General features: G+C 37.4%; 1 protein-coding gene across 1 annotated transcript in view; it reads right to left on the bottom strand.

Annotated features, from left to right (window-relative positions):
• Positions 1-18848: 18848 nt before the first annotated feature.
• Positions 18849-25524, bottom strand: part of ZNF804B (zinc finger protein 804B) — a gene marked incomplete at its 5' end in the record, with an annotated part of 28997 nt that continues 22321 nt past the window's right edge. The window contains 2 exons of the mRNA XM_010168019.1: positions 18849-22539; positions 25050-25180. Of these exons, the coding sequence (XP_010166321.1) occupies positions 18849-22539; positions 25050-25180 (3822 nt within the window). The remainder of the gene's footprint in view (positions 22540-25049; positions 25181-25524) is intronic.

Here is a 25524-nt window from a genome sequence, read left to right on the forward strand (position 1 = left end):
TCATAACCTCCACCAAGGTAATCCACATTGTTCTTTGTGAGACACTTTCTGGGAATCAGTAAGCAGACTACTATGGGTCTTCTAGGTTTCTCTCCAGTTTGGGCAGAAGGATCATTGAGTACTCTGGAAGGTATGAACAGGGAATTATAGAATTTTCAGTGCAGGATTTCTGGGTAAACCCTACTTTTCTGGACAAACTGCAAGCATTGATGTATAAAGTTCCTATCCAATGACTTGGTACAGCTTTCATACTTGCACAGAATCATTATCTAGGAGTGTCTACTGTAAATCTCCAGTTCTTTAGAGCAGTTTTTAAGTCCATTATTAAACTACCTGTCCAGAATGGAGAAGCAACTGATCTGAAAATCAGGAGACAGTATTTCCATTTTCTTTCAGTATGACCCGAGAGGTTGTAGGAACAGTGTTGCCACTGTCCACTCAAGTAGAAGAGTCACAGCTCTGGCCTATGTACCATGGCAATATCCCAGAAATTCCTGCAATTTTGGCCAGACTTCTGTGGATTCAGTCCGTGACATCATGTTCTGTAATGAGCTGTCTTCTAGGAAACTGGAAAACTATGAATACCAACTTATAGAAAGCTGTCAAACTGGCCTTTCAAATTCAAAGACAGATGTTGGTATTATCTTAAAGATATTTTCTCACTTCTTTTGTCACCACTCTTTTCCGCACCATTTTCAAGGCTGCACTACATATGCGTAAAGCTTAAATATCCTGTGATTAGTGCATGCTTGTCAGAAACACTAGCAGTGAGCCTAGATAAAAATGCCACCCTGAATAATATTGTGTGCTGCCATCCTACAGGTACAGCACACTCCAGTGTGACATGGAACAGCTCAATGCACTCCTGTACTGGCTAAGTAAGGAAACAGAAATAACCCATAATTTCATATAATGTGCCATTAGTGGGAAAGAAATTGAAGCATAAAAAAAAAAAAAATTACTCTTTTATTTTTCAGGAAATAAGTTCTTTCATTCTGTTTCTCTTCTCATCCTTTTGTTTTAACAGACATACCACATCCAGTGATTTTTTTTTTCCAGGAGATGGAAGAATGGATCAGAATGAACGGAATGCAGAAAGATTATCCTCTCACCTATCAAGTCATGAGCCTAGGTATGAGAAAAGCAGAAGTCCCAAACTAAGGCAGTGTGTCTGGGTTGGCTGCTGACACAGGAAATGAAATGGGACTCCTGAGTATCCAAACACCAGTGCTTGAGATGAGTTCCTATGATCTTTCTACTACCATGTCAGGGATCTTCTTGCTTATATATATCGCTGATTTTGCAACAACTGCTCACCTGCTCAGTTACTACAGCCATGAAGACCTCTCTAGAGAAGACAGTTTAATCCTTAGGACACTTTATGTCTAGTACCATACCATTTTGACAGAAAAGTAAAGAGAATGAAAAAATATAGTGAAATGTAATAGAATCAGAAATGACAAGGGAGAGAACGTTCAGAGTTTAAGAAGAGAGGGACACTGAGATCAGGAAAATGGAATAAAATCATGTTTTAGAGCTGAAATAATGGAAGGGAGGAGGCAGTATCTCTTCAGGTGACGAACCTTTTCTGTAAGAGAAACTTTTCACTGCTATGGGGTCTCAGTGTTGTTTCTGACCTGCAGCATACTTTCCGAGGTTCTTTGTTATCGTTGGGTCATTAATTTTCATGTTTCAGGAATCCATGCTTCAGTCAGCTGCATTCAGGTGTATTGTTGATCATGTCTTGGTCACCTGAGCAGGAAGGTTCCTAAATATCTGCTTGAAATTAAAAAAATCACAAGGTTTAGCCATGACCTCAAGAGAAATGGATGTGGATTTTCAGATGGTCATGGGCAGTGAGTCATACTTTTTTTTAAATCAAGAAATGAGAAAATAGTGCAATATATTTAAGATATACTTAAAGAAGATGAGAAGGATCTTTTGGGCAGCTCTTGAAATAACTTGTTGGTCTTTCCTTGAACAGAGTTGTTTACTTTAAAAAGCATGGATTGTTAATTTTAACTTTCAGTGAATTTGTATGTGTTATGTTTAAAAAAATGTCAGTTCACATTTGACATCTGAAACTATGCAAGGAAGTCATAAGTACCATCAAGACACTAACTTTGCAAAGACTTTACATTTCTCTCTCCCTCTGCTGCTTGGGAGTCATCTTCAGTAGTTCACGGCACATAATAAAATCTTTCTTTGATGACTAGTTGTGAAAGGTAAGGAATTTTCATGAACAATGAAATAATGAGATACCTTTATGAAATAAGACCTTTGAATTATTCCATCTGCCCATAAGATACAAGAATTCATAAAGCATTTCAGTAAAACAACAGAAATAATTTTAGTGCTCTTTTTCCTTTCTTCTGTTGTGTTGCTTTAATTCTGTGAATAAAGAGACTGAAAATCTTAATAGGTTTGGACCATCAGTAATCAATATGCTAGTGAAACCCAGATGCTCATCAGTGGACTTTGCATAAGATGATAAAATCTGTAATTTCCCTTAAATTCACTACAGTTTTGCCTATAATACCAGAAATGTATCACTTAATTCTTCATTCTTTGCATAATCTAAGGAAGGTCTTTTGTTCTGCTTTAAGCAGTAGGTTGAGAGCTCACTTGAAGTGTCTGTACATAGACAACCCCATCAAATCATTCCTGGAGGTAGAAAAATCAATAAGATTTTTCTGAGAACAAGTTAAACTTGTTTTCCTCCTTTGAAATAAAAATTCTTAATTCTAGGGTTTCTTGTATATATTTTTTAATATCAATGAGCAGCAAAGTTTCCTTATAACGCATTAGTACTAATTCAGTGGGTTTTTCCTGCCAATCTGTACTGTTGTCTTTAGCACAAATACCCTCAAACACAATATAAAACATGATTGCTAAAACAGTTCTAATCTCTGACACAATATGGATGAACTTGATTAGTTTCTGTTTAACTGAGATTGTAAATGAAATAAAAAAGCCATGGAAAAACAGTCTGTTCATCTAGCAATTTTTATCAACCAGGGATATTTTAGCTATCACATATTAGCTGATTTATTTTTGATGTCATAAAAAGTGTATATTTGTACTTATTAACAGATATATGTGATGTGTGCACCATTCTGATCCAGGATGCGAACCGATGCAGAAGTTCACTAAGATATGCAAAGCTTAGCAGAAGGAAAAGAGCTCATCAGAACCTGCATATGACCAATTAACATATTGCAAATTTTATATTAGTTGTATGCATACATTAAGTGTCATCAAATGTACATGTACACATGCCCGACTTGGAAGCCTGGTACAGTGCAGAATACAAAACCACAAAATTCTAAATGATTCACAGAATCACAGATTCCATTGTAGCATCCTATTTCTGGCAGCAGTAACTTGATCTTAAAAAAGCCTTGAGACCTCAATGTGAGAGAAGCTGGCATTTCATATTTTAAGCATAGATCTAAAATACTATATACTTTTGCATTATGACAACTTACACTGGGAAGTGAGAGATGGCACCACAGGATGTCTCTGTTGAAAAGTTGTTCAGGTGGAGAGCATGATCTGTGAGACTCAGCAAGGAGGGCAGAGATCTCAACTGTTTAAGATGAATCTAGACAGTAAGAATAGAACTGAACTAGAGCTACAAAATTTGTATTTGGTCTTAGATTTCAATCATTGCTAGATTCTGAGCAAGTCCATCCTCTGTACCTATAGCGGCAACAAAAGAAGACCCAGCTGCCACCATGCAAGCAACACATCGTAGGAGCCTGGACCCTTCCAAGAGCTAAAGAGTATTTATATACTGGAGAATATAGGTCCTCCCCATCATGTTGGACAAAGGCATTAATAATATGGCTTAAATGTCAATTTCTCCCCAGTGTGAGATAAGTGTACATTTAGCCAGATGACATGGGATGCACTTGGTGTTTGAGTGATTAAAAATATGAGATCAGGGTGAGGACAGAAATCTGCCTCAGCTGATGCACAGATATATCTCTGAACAGATGTGCATATATATATATACACACACACACACACACACACATATATGTATACTGTATATATACTGTGACCAGTGAAATTTGTGAGTACCTATGTTCTCCAGTGTTACAAATGTAATTTCATGGAAATTACATAAACTCTGTTGCACACCTATAGCTTGAACCCTATTTTAGAAATCATCATTCTTACATGTATTTTCATTAGCAGCCTGGAAATTATCCTGCTTACCTATTTAAAAACATAGGACTTCAGGTTATTTTCTTCAAAATATCACTGCTCTGAGATCTTTGGAAGACTAAGACAGGTAATATAATCACTAGGTTTATTGCATGGAATTGGGTAGCTACAAGCTAGAAGGAATGGCACAGGACTGTCAGACAGTTGTTTTAAGGATTACAATGGGAAAGAGCAAATTTGTGTACAGTGAATGTGCTGCATTTCCTCTGACACATCTCTGGTAGTTTATGTCCTTATTTGGAGAGATATAGCCAGCTCATGTGGTGTAATATATGCTCTGAGCACATTTCAACGAATTCTTGAGTCCTAATGGGAGCTACCTGAGAAATTTTAATCTTCAGGCACTAACTGTAATGGCTTGTCAGCTTATCCTTTGAAGTTATCTATAGCTAATTGCGATATCCAACCACTGTTTCTGTTCTTCCAAGACAGGCATAATGAGTGCCCTATACAGTATATGAAGGTCCTCTCCACTTTGGCATCAGTACCATCTACTACAGTAGTACTCAGTTTATAAGCAGCTCTGTAGGTTGCTTAAATGGCTTTTTATACACAGCAAGGTCACAATTTAAAGGTAAAAGCTTTAGTTTTTTAGCTCTTAAAGTAACATTTTCAGGTTAGGAAATGTGGTTGAACGGGTCCATGCAGTAGAAAGTCTGTACAGAGAGAACAGCATGTCCCATAAAGCACAGACTTTATGGCAACCAGCCCTGATTGCATGCATCCTCCACCATGGGAATTTATGTAGATATGAGGGCTGTCCTTCCTTTGGATTGTGTCTTCATGCTCATTTAAGCACAGCAGCTCACATTAACTAAAGAGGGTTAAAATGAGCCATCTTTCTTTTGAAGGGCAATTTGCTTTTGTTGACTGCTTGGTTATCTCTACACTGTGGTTTTCTCAGCTGGGCCAGGCTCAGCCTTTAAAGCCTCTGTCCATGCAAGCGGAGCAGTACAGCTGCCTCTCTTAGCACGTTCTTCTTGTTGGCTGCAGTCTAGGAGATTTCCCCAGCTTCCCCTGGTACAGGACAAGCTTGCTCCAAGGACTTCTGCTCCCCTGGGGCTTGCCTGTGCCTTCACATTTTCTAAAACTATCCATTCCCCAGTGAAGGTTAGGAGACTTCACAGCAGGTCTTTATTTCCCCTTATTCCCTGAGGTCTGAAATACATCATGAAGAGTACAGAGTTGACCAACTTGTGTTGAAAAATGTCCTTTGCAGTGCTGTTTGGGCCATAGATTTCTTCTGCATTGATGATTCATGGAAGAAGACCACGATGTATCATTATGTCAGGTCTATTTATGACTATCATGCTCTGGCATGTCCTTTGCTCAGGGTTTGTAGCAGATGCTTTAATGGTTTGTCAGAGAGTAAAGACCATAATCTGAATAATATAATTTTCTGTAGTGATTGCATCTTATCAAAAGAAGAGTCTTTGAAGGCTCTCTTTTTTTGACCTGTCATTTTCTCTCTGTAGTTATTGTTTTATCTACACTTGTTACCACATATTTTCTTAGACTCTCATTAAGGATAGTCCCACACATTTCTTTGATAAAACCTTTTGAAATGCTCCATTCTACATTTTTCATTCTTTTCTAGCAGCTAAAGTTGATGAAAAACAGATACTGTACCAATTGATTACCTAATATACAGAATACTAATGACTAACTCTTTAATACCAGCTAATAGCAAAAAAGCACTGAAAGTCAACTAATCTGATGATGAGGAAGATATCTGCATCTGCATGGGGAGAAAGAAGAAAAATGCAAAAATTAAAAGCAAGAAATGAAACTGGTACTGTGTGCAAACATGTAAAGAACAACTGAATTATCATTTGAGCTAAGCAAATAATATGCAACAAATGACCTATTTAAATGTAACCTTTTTGATTTCATAAATTGGTCATAAGCTGCTTAAAAATATACTTGCATTTGTATATTATTCACAGAATATATTGGTGAATAATTCTAGACAACTCTTGTAAAGCACTGGAGCTAAACTTACCCGTATTTGAAATGTTAGCCCTCTTTTGACTTCAGTCAGGGCAGGTATTTAATAGGGATCTCCTGATAAATAGTTGAAAATAAAATCTACATTTTATGTAGTCCCTTTTAGATGTGAGTATCCTTGCATGCTGTATGTAATAAATTTATCTCGTGCCATTTCCATAAGACAGAGAGCTTTCATTGGCACATCTGTTAACGCAGTATGTCACATGAGCACTGGGGTGTATCTATCACACACACAGGGGACATGAGTGTGCTTTGGCTTCTGGTCTGGAAAACTATAAGCACTGGGTCATGAAGATAGAGGGAAGCAGGCACAAATATTGGGGCAGTTCATTGGCCACTGTGCATTTCAGTATTTGCACAGGTGCATGAGCGTCCTGTAATGTATCACTGAACTTCTGGAGCCCATTGGTCTTGATGACCAAGTTTATGAGAAGTCAGTAGCACATAATCAGAGAGTGTAAGGTCAAGCCAGCATTTGACCTAATGATAAGTTTCTCCATAAATACGGAGTACTTACGTGCTTAGACCTGAAAACTGTTCAGTGGGAGTGTAACAGGGTGAATTTATTCTTGGAATTGTGAAGGCCTAAGAAATTCTAAGGAAAATTTAAAATATTTTTCTAACAGGAGCTGACAGATAGGACTGTGATGTGATTTTCACGCCATGCTTTTTGTTTTCCAAGCTGTCAAGAAGACTTTCTCAGTCTGAACCTGTCTGATCATGCTGTTCATATCTTTATCCACTATGAGTTTCTAAAACCAATTTCCTGAGAAATTATTGAGAAATATTTATTAAAACATAAAGTTACACATTAACCCATTTATTCTAACCTAAAGGCCACAAAACCTTTCAAATGTGTTGCCTATAATAGGGATTAAGTGGCTAAATGTCTCTGCTATACTTTGAAAATATACCCTTAGCAATAGTCTAACTCTTCCTCTGCTTTCAACTGCAGATGAGTGACCTTAGAAAGAAAGGATCAGAACATTTTTAATCTAAGTATTTATTGAATTAGCAACAGGGGAAAGTACTATATGGTTCTCAGTGTTCATTTTACAAGGTTTACCATCATCATGATGGTCCAGTCATGCAGAGAGAAAGGATTTGTGTTGCATGGGCAATAGGAATTTTAGAGCATGATTAAAATGTTTATGTACTGTACAGTTCTAGAAGGATTTTAAGGTTAACATTAATATATATTTGTGGTACTGAGACATGCTGAGAATTTTTAGTTCATTTTTTATTGAGGAGACACTTTGAAAATTACATTTAGTGCAGCTTTGTTTAGTTTGGAATTCTCCATTATCATCTTCTATGGACATCTTGTCCACCAAAGTATAGGAACTGCTGCTTATCCTGTGAAACTGCTGCCTCAGCTATGCTGAATGTTCTTCAGTGGGGAATTTGGTAATTCGTTCGTCATAACTATACTCAGATGTCAGTGCTCCGGCAAAGACATTCTCCTACTTCAGACTAACTTTGTTAGGAAGAACCAGGTAAAGGTCCCGTTTGAAAAACACCACAGTTTCTCGGGACACTGATGCATCAAACAGGTTATCAGATATAATGAACACTATTTTCCTAAATTATTATTTGCTATTTTTCATTCCCTGTCTATTTCCTAGAAAAAACGTTGCTGTTAACTCTCTAGAAAAAATGCTAATGTTAAGCATTAACTTTTTTCCACTTAACAGATTTGTAATTCATCATTCAGATTACATTTCACCAAGCATGCAAGTTTCCTGAGATTCAAACAGGACTGTGACTCATTTCCCCTGTTCATAAATCCAAATGAACCAACTTTACCAGGTTGAAGTGTTTCATGCTGTTCACTTATACTTGCTCAGAACTAGCCCATAACTTGCTGTTGTGAATGTCCCCCTTGTAAGAATGAGCAGATCACATCAAGCAAAGTAAGAACTAACCAAACATTTACTTTGTATTTAAACACATCTTTCTGTACTTTTTGAAAACACTTGTACAGTTATTTATTATTTTTCCTCATTATCTGATGTTGTTTGTTTGTCTTAACTGTCATATGGAGCAGATATGGAAAAAATAATTATTTTTGCAAAAGTTACAGCTTACCATGACTAAAAAAATCCCACCAGGAATTTTTGTCTTAATTTTATTGACATCAGTAGTTACAGCTGCTTATCTGAGGTTTTACTTCAGCTTGCAAACCTCTCTAGATTTATCCATCATGAGTCTAACCTCTCCATGGTGTTTTCTGCACCCTCTGGTATTAACATACTGTTTTCTCCAGGTGTTACAAACCTGACATTGCTCTTCAGACTTTGTGCGTGCCCTCTCTTTTACCTTTACCATTCACAGGCAGCCCTTGTGCTCATTTGCTTCCTTCTGCTGTTTCATTTTGGCACCCTCACCGGCCCTCAGCATCTGAAAACCTCTCATGTGAAAAGCTAGGGGGGGCTGGCAATACTGAGATGAAAGACAAAATTATTTTTCACTCATAAGCTCTGATCATAACCCATAATAAGATTCATTATTATACTTCACCCTGACCCATATAATTTCCAATAAAAATCACATATAAGAACTGCTTATCTAACACATCATTTAAGAAAAATAAAACCAGGGAATTTAGTATTTGACAAAATACAGTCACAAAACAAAACTAAGTGAGGGGACACTCATGGGAGGAAAGCTCATTGCTAAGGATTAAACCAATAATATATCAGCAGTAGATACCAGTATTGTAATTATACATTATATTAATAAAAGCATTAAGTTTTTTGAGTCACAGCAAGTTTTCAAGAAATTACTTGTAAAATAAAAAGTAGACCAAGTACTATCCCATTTAAGTGTGAGGGTTTTTGTCACAGCCACTTTCTCAAGTGTCTTAGGGAGAGAGAGAGAACACTATAATATAGTCCTGAAAACTCTCCTGTGGCCCCATCCATTTGCCCCTGCACTCTCAGATATTTCATAGAATCATAGAATCATAGAATGGTTTGGGTTGGAAGGGACCTTAAAGATCATCTAGTTCCAATCCCTCTGCCATCAGCAGGGACACCTTCCACTAGACCAGGTTGCTCAAAGCCTCATCGAACCTGGCCTTGAACACTTCCAGGGGGGGGTATCCACAACTTCCTCGGAAAACCTGTTCAGTGTCTGACCACCCTCACAGTCAAGAATTTCTTCCTAATATCCAATCCCAGCCAGACCCAATACACAACCACACCACTCAGCTTGGTGTCATCGGCGAAGCTGCTGAGGGTGCACTCAATCCCACTGTCCATGTCTCCGACAAAGATGTTGAAGAGCACAGGTCCCAATATCGAACCTTGATCGACGCCACTCGTCCACTCGTTTGTAGACATTGATAAGATCCCCTCTCAGTCTTCACTTCTCCAGGCTGAAGAGTCCCAGCTCTCTCAGCCTTTCCTCACACAGGAGATGCTTCAGGCCCCTAATCATTTTTGTGGCCCTCCGCTGGTCTCTCTCTAGAAGATCCCAGTCTTGAACTGGGGAGTGCAGTTAACATGTAGTGTTAATTTTTCTCTTCATATGTTTAAGTTATTAAATTTGGATGTATATCCCTGGATCTGCTTGTCTTTATTTGGAACCTAAATTAACAGAATCTACATTTAAGTAGAAGAGACTAACTGCATCTCCACCTTCAAACCCACAGGTGCTCCAAACCTCTGGAAAAGGTTTGCAAACCCACTTGCAAATGGAGTGCACCCTTGAGGAGACTGGAATAATTCCAGAGAAATCCTGGCATAGTCAAGGAGCAAACATTTCTGGTGTCTTCATCGTCTCTGATGAAGGTAGGACTTTCCACTGCATAACAATGTGGACAGCTGACAGACATTTCCTCAGCAACTTACATCTTCCAAGCATGAGGGACAGCAGAAAAAACTCTATTTCAAGAACTCTGCAGTTATTTCACCTGTGAAGATATGAAAAAATGTATTAAAGATATTTCCTACCTATACATCTTTCCTTTGGTTTGCATGCAGATTTCTATGTCAAGGGTATAAGTTTCTATTAGACTAAATTGTACATCCTTAAGAAGACACCCACCCCCCCAACATGTGCCCACATAACTATTTCTATTAAATTCTAAAGGGTTTTTCAATGGGGCTGGCAGAAAACAGTTGGTCCATAAATTACTTGCAAAAAAGATGAAAGCAAATTATAATTCAACAATTTTTGTATAGAACATATTGTTTTATATAGAAATAATCAGTTTATAGCTATCTGAGATTAATTGACTCATTCCATTCACAATTATTTATTTATTAATGTTGCTGATTTGCATACATGCACAACTTGGAGTACACAGAACAGTTTTATATACAAAATGATAAATACATTTAATTTAATGATTTACAAATGAAAAATTTATATGGTCTAAAAAGTTTACTGGTTTATAAGAATGAAATATTGATTTTTGTGTGCAATGGAAGTTTTTAGATGTACACTTAGGTAGAGGCAGCAGAACTGCTTACACTGCTTGGTAGAAGTCTATCAAGCTTTTCAACCTTATCTTCATTTTGAGGGGTTTATAGTTAGGTTATAAAAATGAGTTTGGGTTGAGTCTTCTTTTAAGACAGTTGTGTATCTACTGCTTGACATCTCAGGCAAGAGCACTTTTAAGCACATTCACAAAACAGATTGGTCACTGTTAAGTAGTAAATGTTTAGAATAAATGCTCATTACTGTAACTGTAGATTTATTTCTGCCTATAATTTCTGCAGTTGGCTATTTGTCTGCTTCTGTATTTTCTGTTAAAGAAAATAATGTGTTTATTGAAGAATAATAAAAAGTATTTTAAAAGTGCTGCATGTATTATTGATGTGCTAGGGCTTGAGTAACAAGCCCAAGCTAATTGCTGACCTGTAGACAGACCCTGTAACAGTATCACATTTATAGCACAACAGCAATCAGCAACTTTTTTGCAGCCCTTAGCAAATGAAACAATATATGCAGGCATTTGTTTTAACATTCATAGTATAACAGCAATCAGCAACTTTTTTGCAATAATCTGCAAATAAAATTATATTTTAGCAATCATTGGCAAATATAACAATAAGTGCAATCAGTAGATGTCTTGGGTTAGGACTGGAATAGGTGGCGAAACTAGACAGATATCAGCTGAGAAAGCTGTGGTCAGAACCACAAAGACAGAAATATTCCCTTGGGTTCCTCTCTAAGGACTGGCCAGACTCTGGGTGGAACCCAGCTTGGAGGATGAGGTGCCAGGTGTTTCTGCACAAAGGAAAAAGCAAGTCATCCTGACTTGCTGAGTTTGGTAATTAAGAACTATAAGGCTGGACCTCCGTGCAGTGACTCTTCGGTGGCCTCATCTGCAGGTGGATGCACTACACAGGACTTCCCAATTGCCCAGGAGAGGTTCTCCAAACCCTTGCTGCTCCAGGACACCCCAGTGACTGCAGGTCTGGATGATGGTGACTGGGAAGTTGGTGATGTATCTTTCTTAATCACTATTGTTAACTTTATGTACTAATGGTTAGATGCATTGCCTAATTGTATGTTGTTGCTTCGCAATATATTTGGCTTAATTTGATTTTTTACTGTGTAGTTGCTTTGTTTGTATTATCCTAAGATAATCAGTAAAATAAGCTTACTCTTTTAGTTGGTGCTGGTGTCCTTTCTGTAAACCCTCATTAATTAGCAAAACATTAGGCAAAACAATTGTGGACAAGTAAGGTGTTGACTTGAGGCTCAGCCCGATGTCCTGAAGACAGTGAGTGTATTTCCATGACCTGAAATGTTAATGAGTTCATTCTCTTTAGCCCTAGGGCAGAAAAATGTTCAAGAACATCACAGCAGTGTGTCCTAATCTCAGCAAGGCAGTAGTGCAGTTCACTGACTTGCAGATTCCTGTTATCCCTGCCCACATTGTTGTCATTGTGCCTAGTGTCTAGAAAGAGCAAGGTAATGAGCTGCATTCCCAGTGATTCTTTATATTTCTGTATAAAGTTTATATTAAGATGCTTTGCATAATAAGGTTATGCACTAAAGTGAAAGACTTTCTACCAAGTGTAGGAAAGGTTTTGCTAGTGTTGTGTGGGGACATAAGTACTCAAATATCATCTCTGAAGAAAATTGGCCCAATATGTGCCTTCCTTCCTGTGCTGTTCTCTCTCTCTCTTTTTCTGTCCTGACCCAGTCTCATTCCCCTCTTTGGCTCTGCTGATGTGATTGATTGTGGGACTAAACATTGAAGCAGAACAGAGTAGGGAGAAAAGAGAGTGAAATAAAGAAGAGAAGAGAAGAGAAGAGAAGAGAAGAGAAGAGAAGAGAAGAGAAGAGAAGAGAAGAGAAAGCAAAAGAAGAGAAGAGAAGAGAAGAGAAGAGAAGAGAAGAGAAAGCAAAACCTACTTTAATGTGGGGGTTGAAACCTGGATTTGGTGGTTGATACCAAACTGGGAGGTACTGTTAACTCTCTTGAGGGACAAAAGGCCTTGCAGAGGGATCTAGACAGATTGGAGCAATGGTTTCTGATTAATGGGATGAAATTTAAAAATTCAAAATGCTGGATTCTGCACTTAGGACAGAGTAACACCAGGCACAAGTATAAACTGGGAGAAGAGTGGCTGGAGATCAGCCCTGCAGAAAGGGATCTGGGGGTGGTGGTCGAGAGTAGGCTCAATAGGAGTGTGCCCTGGTAGCCAAGAGGGCAAATCACATCCTGGGATGCATCAAACACGGCATAACTAGATGATCAAAAGAGGTGATTATCCCACTGTATTCAGTAATGGTGTGGCCTCACCTTGAGCCCTGTGTGCAGTTCTGGGTCCCACAATTTAAGAAGGATGTGAAGGTCCTTGAATGCGTCCAGAGGAGGGACACAAAGCTGGTGAAAGGGCTGGAAGGAATGTCCTATGAGGAGTGGCTAAGGGCTTTGGGCTTGTCTAGTTTGGAGAAAGGAGTCTGAGGGGTGATCTCATTGTTCTCTGCAGCTTCCTGGGGAGGGGAAGTGGAGAGGAGGGTACTGATCTCTTCTCCCTGGGATCTAGTGAAAGGACATGTAGGGATGGTTCAAAGCTGTGCCAGGGAGGTTTAAACTGGATATTAAGAAGCATTTATTTACCTTGAGGGCAGTCAAACACTGGAACAGGCTTCCTAGAGAGGTGGTTGATGTCCCAAATCTGTCAGTGTTTAAGAGGCGTTTGGACAACGTCCTTAGTACCGTGCTTTAACTTGGTCAATTCTGAACTGGTCAGGCAGTTGGACAAGATAAATTTTATAGGTCCAAATGAAAAAGTCTAATCTAGTCTATTTTGCAGTCATATTCATTTTGTATTCTGCCTGGCTGGGTGACAACACTGCCTAGCCTGTGCCCAAGGGCTGGATGCATGTTAGCTGCAGTACACAGCACTGCAATGGAAGGAGCCCTGAAGACCCACCTCAGACTTACAGGAAGCCTTCAGAGGGCAGGGAGGTTTCCCAATCTGAGCAAACACTGGGGGAAACAGAATATCTAAGAACAATTCCATCCGCCTGTTGAGATCCTGTGGAGCGGAGGCAATGTCTGGGTTGTCCTAAGACTGGACACTGCATTGAACCAGTATTTTAACTGAGGGAAGTAAATAGACTGTCTTGAAGCTAAACTTAGACATAAGTAGCTAAAATATGTTTTTCTTTTCCTTTATACTATCTCTAAATATCTGCTTTATTGGGCTTTCCATTTTGAAGGTAAATAAAATGTATATTTGTTTTCCCCAAAAGTCTCTCCATCTGGTGATAAGAGACACTCCAAGTTTATCAAAACATCTGTTTTTCATTCTCAAGGAAGCAACAGTCCTGAATTTTAGTTTGACCTGAACAGGTGAATTATGGTATAGAAAAAAAAAGATTAAAAAGTCAGTTTAGGCTTAACTGTTAAACAGATCTGTGATGCAAGCTTTAAGAAAGGGTAATTAGAAGCTAGCTTTACCAGGAATAGGAAGGTGTGGACAACTTTATTTCTTCACATATTACATCTTGGTCAAAAGAGTATCACTGCTCAACAACAAACAGGTGAGATCTGATCTCAACTGGGAGCCTACTATAGTTAACAGTTAATGGCATAGGTATTAATTCTCAGGGGATTTCCTTCAGACATGCCACACTTTTTTTAAAGTTTGTCCAATTCTGATTTGTTTTTATTATGAAAAAACATGATGAAGAAACATGATTGAATGGAATTAGTTACACTGTGTCAATTACGTCTCTGCCGATTTGCTGTGATTTCAAGATTTTATAGAATGCCTGAGTCATGAGCTGTCACTGCATGGTAGATAAATTTGGTCTCAGAGATTGGCCAAGGTATTTCCAGCTATGCAGACAGAATATATACAGACCTAGCAGAATATGATCTCTGTTACACCACATCTCAAAAGACAGAAATCTACCTATTACATGTACCCATGGAGGCACTTGTTTTTGTTACTACAGTCTTTGTGCTCACCTAGAGACATGAAACTTCTGAAACCATGAATAAATAATACTTTTGTGGATCCTACTGTTAGCTTCTTTATCAAAGGACATACTACATAAACATTAGGAATCGTAGCTCAGAGACATGATTTGAGGAACCTGACAAGTGAGTTATAAGTGTAATTCTAAATAAACTGACTACATCACAAAAATATCCAGGGGGTATGTTGATCCATTAAAAGTACTTGCAAAAACCACATAGATAGAATAAATTTTTTTAAGGAATATTTATTTTCAGTTCCATTTAAACAACCCACTTTTGTAACACATACTAAAATCTTTAGGAAACATTCTAAGAAATCTTAGTATTATAGCCACAGGGATGAATTAAATGCATTTTAATTCTGCAGATTAAAATACAGAATAAGTTTTAATCATTCTGCATTTTATTATGTTGCTACCTTTTGGTATGCTTTACATTAAAAATACATGACTGACACTCTTTATACAAGTAAGCCTTTTTATTGAAAAAAGAAAAAAAATTATTGCATTAAACTACATTCCCAGGAATTCCTTGAATAACCTAAAAAAAAAAAAAAAACAGCATTGCATGTACAATAGTGCAGTTCACGTAGCTACTGTTTAATATAAAACACTTTATACAGAGAATACAAAACAAAATTACTAGTTTACATATTATACTAGCCAGAGTATTATCCAGTTTTAATTATAAACATAACACTTTTAAAATCAGTCTGGTCAAATGGCATTTTTATGCAAATCTGCACAACAAATATACATTAAATGTATTCCAGAAGTGCCTCAGTTACCAAAACAAACAAAAAACAGCAAAAAAATTTATCATTGTGTAACTCAGGAAACTTTTGTTAGTGGAATTTTACAGCGTGAGACCTGTTTCCTTAGATTATGTATCAAGAATTTACAACCAAGTTAAAATAGATTATTAACTTGGAGTGTGTATATCACTGCCACCAGGATACTGTAAGTCTTTTAAAAATCAGTCTAAATAAAATCAAAATTGTAGCATGGCTCCAGACATCAGATTCAATTATGCTTTTAATAATAATAATGACACATATTTAAAGTACATTGCAGATGAAAACCAAATATGGCAGCAAGTAGAGCAAATATATAATCTCAGCTGTGCTGATAATTTTATTATATTTCTCCAAGAAAATCCCGTCTGTGTACTAAGAACAATATTGGACATTCTCTCTGTTGGTGATGATTGTTGTTTTCCTATTGTGCTACTTCTGTTCCTTCTTAATCTCTTTTTTTTTCCATGAATACCTCTCAAAATCCTAATTCCCATTTTTCCAAGAATTAAATATAATCTTTTTTGTCTATTCATTTGCATTACTAGATCATCTTTGTTGATATATACAATGATGCATGGACATCCTATGATTTGGTTCCTTCCTAGAATCCCATTGTATTGTGCATACATTAAGGGAAACATAAATATTTATTTATCATAAATGATCTACATAGTATGATGCTGTTAAGTTTCAGTTGGTCAGGTTTCTTGCCATAGGAATTTCTACGATATTAACATTTCCTGTAAGAAGTGGGGACACAAAATATGTATGCACACATTAAAGATTAGATTAGCCTGGCATTTCTTCTCTTCCACCTTTTTCTCTTGGTGTTATCTACTTAGGATTCAAGTGAACTTTTACATACAACAAGAACTGATTTTTCTTGAATAGGACTGGAACTGGGCTGATAAATGTAAAAGTTTGCAGGGCTGGAAATGCATATTTTAGGCTGGTATTAGGCCTGAAGTGGTGGTGATGGCTGTGCAGCTCAGTCAGCCTTTTCTAGGGCACAGGTTGACCTGCTCCTTTAAAATGTCCAATTCAGAGTGTATCTACAGAATCATAACATTATGAATCACTGAGTGAGGGATCTCCATCCAAGCAAGCAAATACTTATTTTCAGAGATGTTGTCACATGCAGTGAAATATGTTTGATTCTCAGAAAATAAAGTTTCAGAAGTATAGAAATTATATCTACATTCAGATCTAATTTTGGGAAGGTTTTCAGCCAAAATTAAAAGGAAGGATTTTTAAAACCATGGAAATATTTATTTATTTTCAACAACTTTCCCAAAGAATATTTCTGACTTCCTTAATTCTGAATTTCAATTAAAGAGGTTCTGTATAATTAAAATTAGAAAATTAAACCATAAAGTTAAGTAACTCCAAAATAGCATGAATGCATTTTGTTAATGAAATAAATAAATCATTTGAGAATAATAAATCATCTGGGAATACAACCAAAAGATATTTTAAGGTGCTGGTTTCACCAATCTTTTTCAATACAGAAATGTTTTGCTTCTGCTCAGTCTCCAGATTTTTTCCTGATACTTTTATTTGATGGTTAAAATGTTAAGTATCCAAAGAAACTAACTTTGAAAATATAAAACATGCAGTCACAACTTTTAAAGCCATTTGAGAAGTTTGGCACAATATCAGTTTATGCTGAAGCAGTTGCTTTTGGAAATTAAAACAATTCCATTTTATTGCAATGGATCAATCTGGTTTGATTAAAACCAAGTTAGAATATACTCAACTTGATTGCAATTAAATTTCTCATTTTTTTTCAGATAGCCAAATATAATGTAATAAAATCCTCCAAAAGTTTTGAAATGTGTTTTATACTGATTCTGTAAGATACATTATTAATTGTGCACTACATCATTGCAAATGAATTTAAAATATTTCAAATATTTCTAATCCAAACAAAAAGGTACTGTCTGTTGGACAGTTTACTGTCCAATTGTATTGGGAAGCATGCCTCCATTCCTACCACAATTATGAACTTAATTTCATGCTAAACATCTCATGTTGAGTTAGAAACATTATAAAAATATTCAAAATGTGCCATTCAAAGAGATGATGAAGTCCTCACCTATTTCCAGATACACAGTTATTATTAGTAATTTCAACCACGCATTACTCTGGAGGCTGGATACATGCATTCAAACATTGAAGATTCAGAACTTCAATTTGTATGTTGAGAGTTTGGGAAGCCATGTGAGAGTCTTGACATATTTGTTTAGATTTAATATACTTTGAAACACTGAGTATTGTGGCATGGTTTTCTATGAGATTGGACCTGGAGAGCCAGTTTTCACTTAAAATTTTACTTCTGCATTTTTATGAATATCAGCATGGTTTTATAGGACCAGTCAATTGTTTATGTTGTCTGTGAAAGGGTTGAAACATATCCTTTGGGCAAGACCCTCTCACACATCAGAGCTCTGTTTGGTAGGAAAGAAGTGTTGCAGTCTTGTCCAAGAACCTCTGAGATTCAAAGACAGGAGCAAATGCTTGGCAACTCTGGGCTGCTGCAGCCCATCCCTGACATACCCTATGCTACAACCACAGGCAGGCAATACCAAAGAACTTAGACTCATCCCCTTCTTTCTGTTGCCTTCTTGGATACTTGGCTCAGGGAGAAAAGTATCAGCCTGCTTCTGCCAGCAAAGAGACCCCTACGCTAAAGGAATTTTTTGTTACCTACCTTTGGCAAGACTGCAGTCCCTTTACATTGTCCAACCAACATATCCCAGGGATAAAATCACTAAAGTATCTTTGAGGTGTTGTTGTGACCACATTCTTCCAGTGTTAACTCATCACCCCTCACTCTGAGGTTCCCTAATTTATTTCGGGTAGGAGACAGAACCAGGGACATGTGGTCCCAGATGCCTTTTATTTTGCTCAGTCTGAAATGCCTTAACCATCAAGTACTATTGCATATACACACTCAGAAAAGAAAACCTTTGAGGTGTGTCAAGATTGCTCTATCTTAAATTATGCTACTTTAACTCATCAGTGTTGATATTCTTCGTCCCATTGCATCTGGGTGCTGTGGTCCCATTCCTACTGACAGTCATAGACTTCAGGCTGTTCTTTCCAAACCTTCTGTAGCATGACACTACTGGACCCCATCCTCCGTGTGACAGTGTCATAAAAGGCTTTAAACCAGCATTTACTCAGTAATACAAGAACTAAATCAACATTCATATGCTGTCAGCCAGAATGTGGACTTTAACGTATTTGCTGCTGTGCTCCCAGAAAAACAGTAGATTTCCCCTCAGACATGTGATTGAATATTTGATTTTATTCAAATTTGGTTTTGGAGCCATGGCATAATCTTTTGGGCTAGTTTAAATAGCTAGAAATGCTGAAAACTTCTTTTATTGTAGGCAACTCTTGGGTCTGGCTAGAGCAAGAATGGTGATGGAGCTCTTGCCCTTGGAATAATGGATGAACTAAGGGATTTGGATGTATAGCAGAAGGCGTGGCTGCATTCAGGTGTGGTGTAAATAAGGCTGGGATATATGCAGTGGGGGGCAGTGCGGGGAAGGTCAGTGGGGAAGGGTGGAGGGGGCTGGAGGAGACCAAGTGCAATGGGTGTCCTGTCAGCAAAGCAGGGTGGGTGGGAATGAAGGCTGGCACTAACGGGGAAAGTGATATGGGAGTGAAATGTGCCTGAGAGAAGGGGTGGAGATGTGCCATGGAGAGATGGCTGCTGTGGGAATGTACAGATGCTGAGACAGCAAAGTGTTGCAGCAGTGTGTGGTGGATGGTGGTGACAGTAGCATGTTGCTGAACAGGAAGGGCAGGAACTGCTGGTGTTGCAGAGAAGGCAGCTGGTCCTGGAGTAGGCAAAATTCTCAGGTGTTTTGCCAGAAGTTGTTTCTGCATATGCTGCTGGGCTTGCAGCTGCAGCAACCTGTATTTGTCTACTTCCTCTGGTGAAAATGTGATAGGCTGCTGCATTAAAGGAGGGGAGGTGGATTTACTATACATTTCAAGGTCTTTTACTGTGTCATCATACTTCTGCATAGCATTGACACAAAGAGAGTCTGAACTGCCTTCTGCCAGGTTCGAGTCCATGTTTACATCATGCAGTTCTTCTTTGGTCTCTGTTGAATTAGCAACAATGGAATATATATTAGAGGGAAAAGCACCAGGGAAATCATTTGGTACTGGGTCACAGCTTTGTATAAAGGGTTGCACTTCACTAATGAAGAGATTGGATTGTTCCTTTATTGCTGTGTTCCTTTTTATGCTTGGGCTCTGATAGCCTGTTCCTATTTGAATGATGTCTTTAAAAAGACAATGATCATAATCAGTGCCTCTTGAAAGAGCAACGTGAGTTATCTCTGATGCTTCAAAGTTGTTTTCCTTCACACTGGTTTCCAATGAACTGATTTCTTTACGCCCCATGTCATTTTTACCTATGCTTAGCAGTTTCTCTGGCAAAGGCAACATTGCAATATCATTTACTGATGATGAAAACTGAAGAGCAAAGTGACCTCGTGAGTGATCCTTTATTTCTACCCCACAAGTGTTTGAAAATCTCTCTGAATCATGTATTTGTTCCTGGGTTTTCTTAGACTGCACTCTTTCTAAAAGTAACTGGGCTGTCAGTGACTTCCTTTTTCCATATATGTCTTTTGCCAGGGTTTCAGAAGAGCAGCTGGCAAAGTTTTTTGACTGACCATTCACATTCAGAGAGTCATAATGTGTAGTTTCAGCTTTTCCAAGTTCAGTGTTAGAATCTCTTTCTATGTCCTCCTTTGTATTGTTGTCACCATTGTCAGTCTCTTTTGAGAAGGATCCTGGACTGCTACCTCTTGATATTCTGCTACTAGATGATCTTTCACTGCTTCTTGAATCTCTGGTAGAACAACTTTTGGAGATATGGTAGCTTCTTCTTCTACTATGCACTTTGCCAATATGCTGGTGTCTACGTCTGCTGTGTTTAGATCTGTCTCTGTGTTGTGAAACTTTATGTCTTGAACATCTTTGATATTTAATTGTGCCCCCCTGTGCACAGTTTCTAGTTCTGTGACTTCTACTATGACAAAAATAATCCTCATCTGTATCATTGGTAGTTAAAATACACTTGTGCTTTCTGTGTTTACATTTGTGCATTTCAGCTGTCTTGCTTTTTCTTTTACAACAAAAAATAAAATTATTTCTGCTGTGACTGATTGTTGCAGGACTTATGTAGCTCATGTAGCTACTCGTACTGCTAACTGAAATGTCAGAATAGCTGGAATGTCTGTCGGAGGAGAACTTTTGAGGAGATGGCAATCTCCAGCATCTCATGTAACTTCCACATCCTTCATTTTCTGAATACTCACTGTTTGAACTAGATTTATCACTAAGGAAAATTCCACTAGAGTCTTTTCCACTGTCACTTATGTCACTGATGCAGCTGGCCATGTCTTGAAGGGATTTGCAGTCATTTTGGTTTTCACATTTTTCCTCAGAATACATTAAATTACATTTTGCAGCTTTAGACTTTTTAATCCTAGACATAAAAGCAGAAAAGGAAATGCTTTCATTTCTAATGTTCTGCTTTTTTCTTTCACAGCTTTGAAAATGATGCTTTAAAGGTCTTCTCAGTGTTGTTGTATGAAGACTTTTTTCTGTTGCATAATCCTTTTGTGAGACATGAAGGTAAGCAGGCACTTTGGGTATATTGTCATTCAAATAATCTGCAACACATTTTTGACCATTTTCATTCATTTCTTTCCATATGTCTGACTCAGCTTTTTGCTTGGCCTTTATTGGACTTAGGGAACCTTTCATCTTCTTTGGTTTCAATAACTGATTATCTTGTTCATTTGACATTTGCATGTGTTTTATTAAACCTGAGGCTTCATTTTCATCTGCAGTCTTATTTATAGAGTGCTCTTTACAGCTTGCTTTGTTTGTTTCATGCTGTTTACCTTCTCTGTGATTTAAAGAGAGTCTGAAGTCAAAATACAGTGGATTACAGCCATATGAAATACACGGCTCAGTTTTTGTAAACAAAAGTAATTCTGTAGGCCACTGCAGGGCAGTGGTGCCATCTTTGCTCACTACGTGGAGGAAAGGCAATGCCTGGGGCTTAACCCCTTTAGCTGTGGTTTCCCTTGGAAGGGTTTCCATATTTCCATTTGTAGTTTCTGAACTCTCCAAAGATCTTTCTCTTTTTACCACCCCAGTACTGTCATTAATATTGCTTGAGCATGCCAGCTGAGGTTTTGGCTGTTGTTGGAGCTCAGGTAACTGGTCAAGCAGGTGGGCATTGCTGTGCTTGTAGGTGTTCAGCTGTGTACAAAAATTGCTAGCTTGACATGAAGGTGAAATGAGGGTTTCTAACAATTGCTCAGACTCATTCAATTTGCTCTCTTGCTCTATTTCTCTGAGTGAACCAGAAAAATCCAAATTTGAAAGCTGTATTTTGACTTCGGAAAATGAAGGATGAGCACTGACCTTTTCTTCTAATTCTCTATCGCTACTTTTATCATTTTTGTTTAGCATTTTAGGTTTTGCAGCTACATGACTTGATGTACTGTTTTCCAGATCCATTTGTTCTTGTGTAATAGGTGATCCTTTATCCAAGATTGTTTTCACGCCCTCTTCCAAAAGTGTGCCAGAACGACAGCCCTCAACAACTTGCTTTGTTTTATGGTTGGAGGATTCCCTAAAATCGTTTCCTTCTTCAGAGTTCTCACTGAAGACTGATGCTGAGGACTCAAGCTTCAAAAGTACTTTTTTAGAGAATGAGAAAGACACTCCTGCCCTTTGAGAAGTATTGGTGCTATCTGGGGACACCTGTGAGACTTGATTTCCAAGTGCACGGGAGCCTTCAGTAGGGGGCTGGTGCCTGCTTATGATAAGCTGCTCTTTCTCTAGTACAGTGTTGGAGAAACCTTGTCCTCCACGTGTGGCTGTTCTTGAAGAACTGGCTGTGAACTTGCCGCCCTTGTACAGGAAAATGCCATCTGGAGATTGTTGCTTTTCCATTACTAATCTGGGGGTTTTAAGCAATGGTCCACTCTCAGTGACACTGTAAAATAATAAATAATAAAAAAAAAGCTCTGTTACATAAACAAGTTAATACAGAAGTCTGCCTGGCAAAGAAGGGTCTCATTCATGCTGTTACAAGAGAAAATTAAGTTTCTAAAGTTTCTGGAAGGTAAATATGCAGTCTGTCTCTGAGTTTGGGCTTCTATATGGGCAAGACAGTCTTTATATACAGGAAATTATATGATTTGAAGTCAGCACATGAATGCTTTTTTTCAGAGCTATGCCCATGTATATCCAGAATAAACAATATTGTCTTTATTCTGAATTTATGTCAAAGAGAATCTGGTCTGTGGTAAGTCTTGGTTTTCTGAGAGGCCACTGCAAAGGAAATTGTGCCTTCCACCTCAAGTGTCTGCAGAATCAAACTCTATAAGAGAAAAGGCAGCATTCTGATTACTTTGATATATGTATGGGGTATATGTATGATTTTTTAAGAGTAGATTTTTATTTTATCTTTATATTATTCCACAATAAATAACTTTGTGAAATATTCAAAGATATATTAATGCTAAAACTATCACCAAACATAGGTGTGGAAGAGGATACAAGGTGGATTGCCAACAACATTAATGGCAACTTCAGTGCTTTTATTATCAACCACCATTTGGCTGACTTTGTCATATTTTCTATTTCTGTATTCTACTTTAATTAATTACATTTTTCCTCTTTGCAAAACCTCTCAGATTTAAAATCTGTGCTTTACTTTAAAAAAAACCAAACCCCAACCTGTTCTAAGAAGGCCACAAACGGGGTAAATAATTGATTTCTTGCAATAGATAATTAACTGAGATTAGAATGATTGTTGCTATTTTCTACTAGAGATGAGACATATGTAACCACCATAGAAATGTTATTCCAAGTAATATTTTAAATATGCATTTCATTAGACTAATTATCTCTATTTGCTATCAATGCAGTACTACAGTACACTTACATGAAAAAATTTTAGAACTAGCTTCAGCAAAAAGTTTGGTTAAAAATTAGAAAATATTTTAATTAAATGTAAGTAAATTACGACCACCAGATCTGCATAACAGCTATCTATAAATAGGCTAGCATGTTTTAGAAATGCTATAAAAATGCATTGATCTTCAGTAGTGGGAACAATATAAAGAGTCCTTGGAGTAGGGTCAACTTGCAGTATGAGAGTATGTATGTATTTCTGAGAATATATTTGCATTTGACACAAATTTGGCATCAGGAGATACAAATTCACCCTTCTTTGTTCATCAAGAAGGAATTATCTTTTGGAGAAGGCATATAAAGAGATCCTTTTCAAATTCTCCTTGGAAGAGCAAAATAAAGCTGCATTTTCAGTTTTTCTGTGCATGAGATTAACAGCAATTTTGTTATCAAATTGTATTAGCTGCTTGTAAGGAACTCTGTTGGAACCTGAGACACAGTACTCAGGGACAATAACAATTGTGTGTGTGCATGTAGAATTTTGCTTAGAAAGGCTGACTTGCCTGAGCACCTGGGAATGCTACCCCTCCACCAAGATCATGGCTCTCAGCCACCCCTGAACCAATTAGTTGTTACAAACAGGAATAGCAAGCACTGTCTTCACAGGCTCTTTGTAAATGATTATGGACTCCCGGCTCTTTCTAAAGCAAACTCACTTTTTTCCTCCCAGTCTCACTCTGGCTTTCCTATAATCATTGACTTTATCCATCTATTCGAGAGTACATCTTCAAGTGTGTGGGCATAAAGGCATCTTCTCACAGGTGGTTACATTTCTTTCAGTAGATTTGTATGAAATTGCAATGAATGTTATTATTTCCAGGGTACAGTAAGCTTGATATGAATTTGAAAGGTTGCCAGTTTAATTGTCTACTTAACTAATTATAGTCCTAGATTAACATAAACAATTGGTCTGGTGGCAATCTATTCTACTGAAATATTCTGTGTCATTAAACAAAGGAGATTTCTTAAATGAAAAGGTTTATTAGAGCAAATTTTGTACTGTATCTTGATATTCATCAATAGAGCTAACAGTAGTGGATAGACTTAACTCAGTCAATTACTTATTTTTCATTCACATAATGATACTTCCAGTACTCTACAGAGAAACTGTGAGAATACTCTCCGTAGAATAAAAGTAGTGAAAATGATTCACAGACTATGTACAGGTGCTCTAGAAGGTGTTTTTCCTCTCCCATTCACTTCCTTTGAAATGATAAGACAGTTGTACTAATCCACGTCAATTTGAATGAGGTAAAATGGTGACGTTATGAAAACATCTTCAAAACACTCAGTTCAGAAGAGATGAGATTAACTAGCTACAGGAGAGAAAAACACAAGTAATTCATTCAGGAGCTTTCAATTTTATGGTTTGCAGAACAGGAACTTTTGGAATCAGGGACAGCTGAAAACAGGTTACAGTATACACCTTCTCTGTATATTACAGGCTGTAGGAATAAAAATATGGAGATTTCATCTAGGACTGAGGAAAGAGGGCATTAAAATGTAATATAATTTTTAGATACTTGCCATTCTGACTGCTTCCGTAACTCTGCAAGCTGGTGGAGCCGCTTGAGTGCCTTTTCCTGTTTCTTCTCATCTTTCCATGACTTTGAAGCCACATTTCGAGCAAATTCCCTTTGTTTTAAATCTTTCAATCTCTGTGTGAAAAGAACAAAAAGAGAAGGGATTAAATCTGTACACATTTCCTCTTACTCAATTTATTTGCTTTTGGTGAAGTTAGTATGTAAATTGAGAGTAAAAATATACTTAAAATGCTAAGAGATTGAAAATGCTATTTTTGCCTAACAAAACAACATGATTGGGCCATTGTTATTTAGCTGATATATACCTACATATGAATGACAGCTTTTTAGTTTCCTATGAATACACAAATCTTCTGTTGTGTACAAATATATTTACACAAAACTAGACTCCATTTAATGTAGTTGAAATTTTCCTATGCAATTGATTCATTTGAAATTTAATCCATAGGTATACACTG

Source organism: Antrostomus carolinensis, unplaced genomic scaffold (genome assembly GCF_000700745.2).
Source record: "Antrostomus carolinensis isolate BGI_N321 unplaced genomic scaffold, ASM70074v2 scaffold1380, whole genome shotgun sequence".
In the NCBI taxonomy this organism is placed as follows: domain Eukaryota; kingdom Metazoa; phylum Chordata; class Aves; order Caprimulgiformes; family Caprimulgidae; genus Antrostomus; species Antrostomus carolinensis.